The sequence below is a fragment of the Periplaneta americana genome, chromosome 1 (assembly GCF_040183065.1).
Source record: "Periplaneta americana isolate PAMFEO1 chromosome 1, P.americana_PAMFEO1_priV1, whole genome shotgun sequence".
Taxonomy (NCBI): Eukaryota; Metazoa; Arthropoda; class Insecta; order Blattodea; family Blattidae; genus Periplaneta; species Periplaneta americana.
In genome coordinates this window covers 125,283,350-125,295,491 of record NC_091117.1, presented here as the reverse complement: position 1 = coordinate 125,295,491, position 12,142 = coordinate 125,283,350, and the positions used below count along the sequence as shown (strand labels likewise).

The window sequence follows — 12,142 nt, the reverse complement described above, 5'->3', positions numbered from 1 at the left end:
ATTAAATATAGTTATTTTAACCATTTCCGTTCTCGTTCTCGTTTCCGCTCCCAGTTTATTGTGGACCAGCCTTAAGAATTGAACCCGTTCTCTTCTGAACAATACACATAATACTTGGCGTCTGAGCTACTGAGACGAAACGAAAGCTTAAATTTCTGCGCGGTGTGTCGATCTAGTCATGAAGGTTCAAATGTCGATTTAACTACGCGATTTATGTAAATATTTGCGTAATTTTAGACAATCATTTAAAATGGAACCAACACATTAATTACCTTTTGTAATAAATTACGTAAAATAATATATTATTTTGTTTTATGAGGAATTACTTGTCAATAAGTTTATTACGCACAATATAATTAACTTTATTTCAATCGGTAATTATGTATGGAATTATGGGATGGGGTAGCTTATTTAAATCTAATTTTAATCCACAGGAGAAAATAATTAAAATATTTCTTCATAAACATATTGATTTTCAGTCTTAAAATTGTTTTTAGACTTTAATGTTCTTAAAATAAGACAAATTTATTACATTATATTAATAAAATTCATACATAAAAATCGAAATAATTTTGAATTGTATTCTCATAGTTATTAAACAAAAGATATGACTTCTTTAAGATTGTTTGAACCAAAATGCAACACTGCTACAGTATTTAATATACAGGGTGTTTAAAAAATACGGGGCATAATTTCAGGTATGTATTTCCCACATGTAGACAATCAAAATAGTTCATTACAACATGTGTCCGGAAATGCTTTATTTCCGAGTTATGGCCTTCACAATATTGAAATTCACCGGAACGTTTTTCTTTCCGCAGGTCGTTGCCGTCAAAGGAGGAGGGCACTCTGACAGTTCATTCCGAGGCGAAGGTTACATTCAGTGTTGTGTAGGCGTTAGACTGTGCGACATGTAGTCAAATCAAGAGCTGGCAGAGATACACTTCATGTACGGTAAGGCGGACGGCAATGCTGAGCTGGCTCGTCGTTCGTACCAGGAGAGGTACCCACAGCGACAATGTCCAGATCGGAAGACATTTGTACGTCTCCATTACCGTCTGTGCGAGTATGGAAAATTTAACTCTCCTGGTTTGGGAAGGGAACTACCAAGATCTACAACTCCAGAAGTACAGGAGGAGATTCTGGAGGCTGTGAACATGACTCCTTCTATCAGCACACGAAGGGTAGCGTTGAAAGTCAATGTTCCTCATACGACTGTCTGGAGACTGTTGAAAGAGTATCAATTGTATCCTTATCATTTGCAACGTGTACAGGCCTGTCACCAGCAGATTACCGTGCATGAACTGAATGAACTGTCAGAGTGCCCTCTTAATGCCTCCTTTGACGGCAACGACCTACGGAAAGAAAAACGTTCCGGTGAATTTCAATGTTGTGAAGGCCATAACTCGGAAATGAAGCATTTCCGGACACATGTTGTAATGAACTATTTTGATTGTCTACATGTGGGAAATACATACCTGAAATTATGCCCCGTATTTTTTAAACACCCTGTGTAGTAGTAACTTAGGCCCAAGAATATATAACAAATTTATATTTAAATATACTACTCTTGTCAATTCTAATAGTTCTAATATTACATTTGAAAAGTTATGTATGGATTTTATAAAAATTGAAAACTTGTAAATTTAAATTTATATTGCGTAGTAGACATAAGACAAATTGTTATTATATACTTATTTAATTTCAATTCTGGAATCCGCCCCTGAGCACGAGTTCTACTCTTTCAGAGGCGAGCTAAAGTCTTTCTGTTTATATTATATTTTATGTTACAATTATTAGCAAAATAAATAAATAAATAAATTGATCTATTATTTACGTCATATTACCATAATTTTTGCACTTTTTGAAGTGAATTTCGGAACGAGCTAGCAACAAACCAAATAGCCTGAATTTAAGTAATACAAATTTTCGTTATCTTGTGTATCAGTGCTCTGGTCTCCGATCATGCGCAGTGTCTTACATCTGAGAGTTACGAATATTCTGTCGTCTCATTCTTTTTTGGGGGAACTGTACATTAGTGTGGAAGCTTGCATTTATTATTCGATTTTACACTGTTTAAATAAAAATACATATTTGTTTCTAACATTTAAAAGTGCCATGATTATGAAGAATGGGTTATTTTTACTTTAGTCCGTTATTTAACGATGATACATCAACTACTACATTATTTAGGGTCGATGGAATTGGTAATAACGAGGTGATATTTGGCGAAATGAGGCCTATGATTCGCTATCTGATTACCTGACATTCGTCTTACAATCGGAAAGAGCTAATCAGGTAATCAACCCAAGCGAGAATCGAACTCACGCCCGAGCGTAGCTTCGTCTCAGCAGGCAAACTCGCCTATCGCCTGAGCTACGCCGGCGGCCTGTGTGGTATTAATAAAAATATTGTTCCGCTAGAAATTCATTATTCCCAATATTTTACTGTATTATATTTTATTAATCGAACACTTGTACAGCAGTTTTTTCTGTTTGTTCCGAAAGCACCGTAGCCTGAAGGTTTACTGTGCTTGTCGGTGAACAGAATGATAGCGAGATGGTATTTGGCGAGATCCGAAGTTTCGCGCAAAGTTTCAAGATAGTCTCTGAGCCTTGTGATGTTAGAAATGGGATCCGTCAAGGGGAAGCTTTAATACAATGTTTGAAAAGGTTACTTCTATAAGAGGTGACCATTAACGTACGGGGAAACATTTTCTGTAATCCAGTTGAAATAGTTTAATAATATTGAGGCATTGATGACATTATTACGGCAACAGGCAGCTATTAGGCTAACTAAAGTTTGTACAAGGAGTTGATCTTAGATGTTAACTAGAATAAAATTAAATTCATGGCAGTAACAAAATTAATTGTACAACTTATCCTTGCCACTTAAAATCAATAACTATATAGAAGATTAATAAATGGGCAATTTACTAGTGTTATAGGCGAGAGTTGCCTAGTCTGCACCATTTACATATTTTATTTTTTCTAATTTTAACAGACAAATGTTGAATTATTTCAATAGCGACATCTTAATTCCTAGTATGTTGGGAGGATTTTCCTAAAAAGAAAAGTTTACTTCAAGTTAACATAAAGTCATTACGTTCAATTTTCTAAATGTCTGCAATGAGTAGAAATTAGGCAACTGGTTTCCTAAATTGTACCATTGGGTTCCTAAATTGTACCACATACATCAGGCCATCTAAGTTCTGTACAGTATTAATAGTAGGCCCTAAGTGTTTTTACTCACTAACTGAACTATCCAATCGGACGTATTTATTATGCAATGTATACTATACTGTCTACAGCACATTAACATACAAATTTAGAGTGTATTTAAATTTTAAAAATAATCAAATTATGGACATTTAAACAAATTATTGAAAATGTTGGTCTTCATTTCGATACAGGCTTTAGTTCTTTTGTGCATATTATCAAAAACGTTTTCAAATAGGCCTATATCTTCTGAAATGATTGTATGGTTTCTTGAATGTAATTATTTAATTCTTCTATTGTTGTAGGATGTTTAGCAAATACAACTGTTTCACAGTAACCCCAAAGAAAAATACAAAACACTCAAACCAGGCGACATGGGGGAGCCATAATCCTACGCCTGTTGAAATGATTCTGTGCCTACTCTATAACAGAGTACCTTTCTTGCTGTCAATTCAATCTTCACTTCTGCCCGATCCGCATAGATAAATTTACTCTGATATGCTCTCTACTGACCATCCATGTGGTTATGTAGGAGGTCTTAGGAAGGGGGGAAATCAAGTGACAATTACTTACTTAACCAGGCCCTTTTATTTAAATTATTTTAAATAATTGTATAATATTAAGTAGAAGTCCAATTCCTAACACCAAATGTTTTCAGAAAATAGCTAAGACAGCCCAGTCACTAGTCTTTACAGAGGAGCCAGCGGGTGGGGGAAACCGGGATGCGACGTAACTGTGCGAAAATATGACGCAATGCTCTTTCTTCACTGAAAAATGCGATCATATTTCTGGAACATACTATATACTCACTCACTATGTACTGATTACTATGACCGTAAGACGACTTTGCGGCTTTGGTTGTGTGTTGAAGTCTGCTACTAGAAGGAATGGGAGTGAAGTACATTCAAAAAGCCAGGTACAATAAAAATTGAAGTAAAAATAAAATGATGTCCCTGTAGATTTTCTCCATTGATCAAATAAGTTCCGGCTGGACTATGACCCTGATGTTTACTCAGTCTCTTACAAAAATGAATATCAGGCTTATTTCGTTGGGGATAAAGGCGGCGGGCACGTAGGACTGACATCCATACAGTTACTAATACCGATTGGCTATAAAAGTTGAAGCCTTAACCTCCCGCTATCCTTTAGCCTTCATGACTTGTAATAGGGGTAAATTTATCTGTACTAATTAAACTATAGCTGACCTGTAATAATTTGACAAAATTGAGGAAATTAAACATGACATTTGTTACGCTTCTGGATGTAGTTATGAGACTTTTTTCATACGTTATCAAAATAAAAGGGCGAAGTAAGTTGGCGGCAGGAGTTGGAGACTCTGAAATCCCTATGATGAAGAACCTGGAAATATGAACATATGAACTCACATTTCCAACCAAAAATGACTAGTTTAACGTTAACAATTTGAACTGAAATAGACCTACCATTTTCTTAAGAGATAAGAAATTTTACTATTCGATTGTGAGAACTAAAAGATTCTAGTTTGTTTCTATATTTGATCGTTTACTATGTAATCTCACAAAATTAAAAATAATATATTCGTTAATAATAATGCCATGAAGCTGTATCACTCGTTTTAAATGTACAGTTATGATTGTTACATTTTTTTATATTGCGCATTTAAGTATATTAGGCTTCTATCTACAGACTTCGAAGGTTTTATTTCACATATCTCACAATACGACACTACATAAAAATCCTGGCTGGTCTTATAAGCAACATGTAGCTACTCTGCATACAAATCCAAGTTGTATACAAGATTCAACTTTTTTTTTCTAGTGTTCACTGCCTGCATATTAACCAGAGGCCAACAGAAATGGATCGTCCCGTGTTATCAGAATCAAGTAAGTAAATGTTCATTACTAAAAATTAGGCCAACGATAATAATCTGCCCCTTCTTCAAGAATTAGGTGTTATTAGGTGTTTTGTATGCCCCAACTTCACGAGACTACCGAAAATTAAAATGATTAAGAGAGAGAGAGTTCGACCAGTAATTCACTATTCGTGCTATGATCATTTTTATGGGGATTAGACCTTCTAACGGATGGTCATTCCAATTATTGACTACATATTACAGATAGGTACTTGAGGTTGAAAATATTTAGTTCTTTGCTTACATTGGAATTTATCTTGTGATCAAATGAAATTATTCAGCACGAAATCTTAAAAATCTCAACTCGAATCGATTTTTCTTTTATCACTCTTATTTGAGGTCCAGTTGTCACATTTATGTTAGTATAATTACTGCCACTAGTTTATGTAGCGGGAAAGGAACTGGCCACCCTACTCCATTACCTCCTGGCCTAGTTGCCTCATAAGTAGTGCCTTCTTGGTATCACTTGTGAGGCTCAGACCTATTTTCGGACAGTTGACTAAACAACAACAACTACTTTATGCAGTTTCAGACAAATGCCTAGCATTGCCTACAGTATATCCATAAATTTCTTATGCTACCACACATTCTCTGAAATTTATGTTGGTAGTAAGATATACAGTATATAAAATATCTGAATCATTGAAATTAGTCACTTGTTCAAAGTATCTTGTAACTTCGCATTATTCCACATCGAAATGATTACTTCATTTGAGAGCCATACCTTTATTTTACTATAAAATACGGAGTATTCATTACATTAACCTAATCAGTATTAAAGTACAAAATTTTGGTTACAGCATGGAACATGGATGGAAGAACTTGTATTTATTGTTGTGATAGATTTATTATACACATTTAAATTACCGTATGATCAATTTTGTGGTTTTGTATATTGTGTTTCATCTACAAATGTATTAGTAAGTCACAGGATATGCATGTACATATACTTCTGTCCAAGTTACCCACAGACACTACATTCAACAGCTGTTCTGTTTTTCGATGCAATATGCCAAGGATGCAGAAAGACAACGCGAGGCGCGCTCTTGCGCTTCTAATACACAAGCAGTACCTACGTTACAACGAGTTAAGGGTGAAGACTATCAGAGTGACTGTCAGCAATAACAGAATAGTCAGTGGCGTTCTTCACAATATGAGTTCACGTATCCGACCAAAGTTTAATAATGAATGGCAAGAGAAGTATTTTTTTTTTTTTGTTTCTGAAAATGAAAGTGCACGTTGTGTGTATATGTGTATGTATGTATGTATGTATGTATGTATGTATGTATGTATGTATGTATGTATGTATGTATGTATGTATTTATGTATGTATCGGGTGATTATAATTAAACTTTCCCTACTTAACCGTCTCTATGTGAAAAACGAGAGATCGCACGAACATGAAACGTAATGTTAACATTGCCAAGGACATGAGGAAGAGAAATAATGAATAAGCAATTCGTTTGAAACACTTTTAATTTGTTGTTATAGGCCTATCATACACTATGCCTAGTTTTTGTGGACATGGCGCCCTTCTGACTACAAAGTGTGCTCGAAATAGTACCCGTCAGTGTTCAGGACAGTTTGAAAGCGTAGGATAGCATGCTGCACGGCTGCACAAGCATCTCCATGGATATGCCCGATACGTCTCTTGAAACGCCTCTCTTCAGATCTGCATATGTGCGAACATTCCCTTGATAAACTCTGTGTTTCAGATAGCCCCACAACCAGAAATCACAGGGATTGAGATCGAGTGATCGGAGCGGTTAAGAATTTGAAAACGATCGGCTAACAATTCGATCGTCAAACAATTGTGTTGCGAAGAAGTTGTTGAACTGGACGAGCGATGTGTGCTGAAGCCCCATCTTGCATGAAAACACTTATTTCCAACGCTGTCTCTCCTGCAGGGCGGGTATCACTTGCTGGCCAAGCACATCGCAGTAACGTTGGCCAGTCACGCTGCATATTTTTAGACCTTGCGCCAAACTCTTCAAAGAACAATGGTACTGGCCGTGAAGCCACACCACATAGTGACAAGTTCACTATGTAGAGGAACTTCAAGCACACTGATTGGGTCGGCCTGGGTAGCGTAGTCAGTATAGCGCTGGCCTTCTCTGTTCGAGGTTGCAGGTTCGATCCCGGCCCAGGTCAATGGCATTTAAGTGTGTTTAAATGTGACAGGCTCATGCCAGTAGATTTACTGTCATGTAAAATAACTCTTGCGGGACAAAATTTCAGCACACCGGCGACATTGATATAACCTCGGCAGTTGCGAGCGTCGTTAAATAAACCATATTTAATTTTTCATATTGATTGAAGGCGAAGATTCCAACATTCGACAATTCTGTGTGTTCACCGCATCCGTTAGACAGAAATGTGCTTCGTCGCTCCACAGGATGTTCCAAGGCCAGGACTCGTCATCTTGCAAGGAAGCGAAGAGAGAAGTCAACACGTTGTGCGTCCTGTTGTGTCAGCTGCTGTGAGACGTGAATCCTTTACGGATATCATTTCAGAATGGTTCGTAGCACCTTCGTAACAGTGGACCACGGAATGTTCAGCTGCCGTGACACAGCTCGCGCACTGCTTGACGATAGGCGGTTGCGCGCAGCATTGTCCGCCACAACAACAGGGATTTCTTGAATCATCTCTTCCCGGAGCCGGATGAAAGGAATGCAGACAGGCCCTCTTTCCACACCAGCTTTGCGGAACACGATGAAGAAGTTCGAAAAAACTGGAGAGCTCTGTGTCGCTCCGGGAAGAGGCCGGCGACCGGTTATTCCACAGGTTGAAGAATTCTCTTGGTTCATCACTACTTTTCTTATTTGTCTTGTTAGAGAGATTTGTAACTGGAATGGGAAGCAAATCGCTATTGTAAATTATTTTGGCAGTAAATTGTATAAAACAGCAGTCACGTCTTTTGACGCGGCATGTCCAACTGGACTCTCATGAGGTTCATCCTGAGCAGATTCATTTGAATTTGGATCACCTAAGGGTAATCCAAAGCGTTGTTATTTGAACTTGGAACCTTTTAATGTTAATCTTGTGTATTTTAATTTGAACTTGGATGCTCATAAGGTTCATTCTGTATATTTTTATTTCCAGTTGGAAACTCATATTCACCTAAACCCTTTACTCAAGTGATCGTCTCATTAAAACAAAGAAATAGTCCTCAAATATAACTATGCTAGTGAGATAAATACCAGTGTTTTCATCTATTTTGGACTATTGCAATAGTTTCTACGTTACCACTTATTCTGGGTGTTTTTCAACCACTTGGTAATCTTTTCATCATAATATAGTTTCATTTAATCCATAGAAAGAAAAACTCAGGAATTGCATTCTTTGGGTGAAGTGGGAGCAAACATTATGTTTATACCATTATCTTAGGCAGATGTGAAGGCTTCCATACGTTTGTGGTCTGTATGATCATTAATTAGCTATCAGCAAGATTTTATGCCCCTTGGTGGACATTACAAAATTATTAAAATGTCTGAGCCACTTAACATAGATCATGTATATATCGCTTCTCATCTACTCACTTCCTTAGGTACCGATAATATCCAGTGTTCAAGGTACGCTACTAGATATTCATTTTTCCAATTCTTTCTAAAAAAATCAAAGTTGTTGAAACAAAATGCCATCTTGTACTCATTCAGTATCAAAACGTTTTACACGTTCAACAATTTTACGTCATTTCACTATCAAAAGTTAGCTTAAAGTTACCAATACTTTTGGAGAAAAAAAAAAAAAAACCTGTAAGCTTCTTTTAAGATTTTAAACTCTTCTTCGTAGAGTAGCTTATGCAACACCATACAATTTTGAAGCAGCAACGAGCCAACCCATTTCACCATTACTTACTGCATAGTAATCTTTTCCCAAGATTGACGATTAGTCTTGGGGACATAGGCACGTCCTCACCATCTGAAAATAGGCATAACTGCCTGAATAGACTCGCACACCCATTAAAAAGTAAACATATTTAGATAATTAGTCTAAACATCATCCTTAATGATAATATTAATTATATCGAGTAAAATAATAGAGTAGGTCCATATTGTTCTACCCAAACCGTTTGTATGTCATTTTACGCCAGGATTTCCTAACTTAAGGAAAATGTTTGAAATTACTATTCATAAGATTTATGAATTCAGTGTTAGTTATATCTATTGCACAAATCAAATTCACATTACCGCACAAGTCACAACCACTTTAAAACAATATTAGCCTAAAGTAACAAAAGTATAGGCACTCGTAGATACTTGTACATTGAACAAAATTAAATATTGTATTAAATAAAAGTTTGGACTATACTTGCTACTTGCAAAATTCCAGTAAAATTATCAGTTGTAAATATTGTAAAAATATTAGTAATAAAAGATTAAATGAAAGGCGAACACAAAGTTAGTTACTCCTCCGAAAACCAATTCGGAAAATGATTTCGGAAAACGGCTTAAGCGCACATTATCGGAGTGGGTGTAGCCTATCCTAATTCCGTAAAGTCGTCAGCATATGCCACTTTTGATCTACTCTTACCTCTCGTAGCCCTTACTGTTTACCCTGATACTCTTATCTATGTTTGTTATGCATTATGTTGATTTTTGACAGTTTAATGGCCGGTTTCACCAAGCTTCTTTAAATCAGCACAAATTACTTATCAACAAACGGATCGTTTAATTTTAACGAGATCTTTAAAAGTTGACTGTTTCACCAAGCCTCGGTTCTTTAAAATTAACCCTAGCCCTATGAATAACAAGATTGTGATTAAGTTGTAAATTTAAATTTATAATTAACTTTTTAAATTTACGATTCGAGTTTGTAATATAATATAAAACAATATATAGACTCACCACTATGTAGCACGACGAGTTGCAAATGTGTTTCTCCTCACTGCACTTCCTAATTCTAAAATTCGCTCACAAAATGTTAATAATTGTATATTTACAAATACTTAACCTATTCAGACATTGTGAAGTTGAAATAAATGAATACCGATTAGCCTATTGCAATAAAGAAAGTGGATGTTATTCTGAGATTTCCCGATAAATCCACGAGCGAAGCATGACCTCACATCGTGAATGAAGTCATGCAATTTCTTATTCAATTCAACATAACCTGTGTACTACAGCCTCCTTATAGTCCCTATCTCGCTGTCTGTATTTTTTATTCCCATCACTAAAGGCAAAGCTCCGGGGCATTAGATTTGAGAACTCTGAAGTAGTGGTCAAGAAATGTGAGGCGATTCTCAAGGACCTGCATCATGTATTCAAGGACTGGAAGAAACGCTGTAACAAGTGTATTCAAGTAGAAGGGGACTATTCTGAAAAAGATAATGAAAACATTGAAGTACAATATTAAACAATTTAAAAAAAATCAGTCTGTCTTTCTTGATCATCTCTCGTATTTAACGGAGCGGGAAATATCATTCTCGTCTGATAAAACCGGCAATGAAAGAACAAAAATGGTGGCCGATTATACCTATACTCCGTCCGTAAATTCTGTAGAGTAAACTTGCGCATGACATCACTCAAGAGAGGGTGCAGCCTGTTCTCTTTCCTTCCCTAAGCTAGCTAGCGAGAGAGAGAGAGAGAGAGAGAGAGAGTGCACGCCATTCCTTTCGCACATTGACCAGCTAGCTATGGCGCCAGTTGCGCTGAAGTATTGTTTTGTGACTGGCACTCTACAGATTCCACGGACGGTGTATAGGTGCATATACGAGTAATATAGGGAACCGTACAACCCAAAGAAAAACCCCAACTGCGACCTCGTCCGCAACAAGTTTCACTATGGTCTTACCACTCAGTCACCTCAGGAGTAACAATCCTACATGTTATTGATTTAGTTATGCAACAGTGCAAAACGAAAAAAAGAATGGCGAGAATGTTACCTTTAACCCTAGGACAATCCATATACATTAGATTACTACACATCCAGTTAGTACTGATTTTTTGACATCTCAATACCTACTACTTTTATACAGAGTGGAAGTGAAATATCACTGCAGATTGAAAGGGACGATAGTTACACTTAAATGAACAGAAAACCTATAATACGTTTTGTGATTAAATGTAATTAGAAAATTAAGTTGGAAGTTTTTAGCAATCCGGCAACATCTCTTCTTGTAAGAGATCAACGAACTCAGGCTGTCTAACTGCTTCCATCTGCCTCTCTGGCCACAGTGTTGCAATCTTGTCGCATTGTTCAGTAGCTTCAAATCACGTGATTTATAAATTAAGTTTACACAAAAACCGTCCATGCTATTGAAATATGCCAAAGGGATGAATGATTCTTTATTTGATTTTCTATAGAAATGAATAAAAATGACGATCCTACTCGCAACATTTGCCGAATAAGAGGGTGTTAAACATTTGAAAAAGAAACTTTTTTTCTGAGAAAATATGAACTTGCCATCAATATGGCATTATACTTTTTTGTTAGGTACAACATGAGATATTTGCTCTGAAAACCTACAGGGTTATTTCGCTTCCACTCTGTATACCAATAGTCCACTTATTTGTCTGTGCCAGTAGTGCTGTTATTCTAACAACACTCGATGCGTGCATTCGGGTCCTACTTATTGCGTGTGGTCTTGTTCGACCCGAAAATATGTTTTGCAGCATAATTTGGGAATGTATTGTGGACAGTTATTTTGTAGTATATTTTTAAAATAAGTTAGAAGTAGTTACAGGAAATAAATACATCAAGAATGAAGTTTCCAACTTAAAATACATTATTTATTATTTACAGGATCTACAAGCGTCAATGTGTCACTCACACTATCAAAAATGTCTGTGGTTTGTTTACGTTCGATGGTAAGTTATTCTCTTCTCTTCATGTCGTACTTCCTCTTGCACCTGCTCTTGTCTTTCCTCTTTCTTTTCTCCTTACCTTTTCTATTTTGTTTCTCTTTCTCTATATGTTTCCCTTCCTTTTTCATTTTCCATCATCTCCTTGCTCTCGTTCTTACTGTTCCTATTTTCTTCTTTCTCTCTATATTTCTGCTCCTGCTTGTCCTCATTCTCTATCTCTTTCTCCA

General features: G+C 36.4%; 1 protein-coding gene across 1 annotated transcript in view; it reads left to right on the top strand.

Moving 5' to 3' along the window:
* The window catches only part of LOC138700465 (glycine receptor subunit beta-type 4-like), a 94,417-nt gene that overhangs the window by 29,022 nt on the left and 53,253 nt on the right, over positions 1-12,142 (top strand). Inside the window, exons 2-3 of the mRNA XM_069827078.1 lie at positions 5,016-5,080; positions 11,854-11,918. Coding sequence (XP_069683179.1) covers positions 5,016-5,080; positions 11,854-11,918 — 130 coding nt within the window. The remainder of the gene's footprint in view (positions 1-5,015; positions 5,081-11,853; positions 11,919-12,142) is intronic.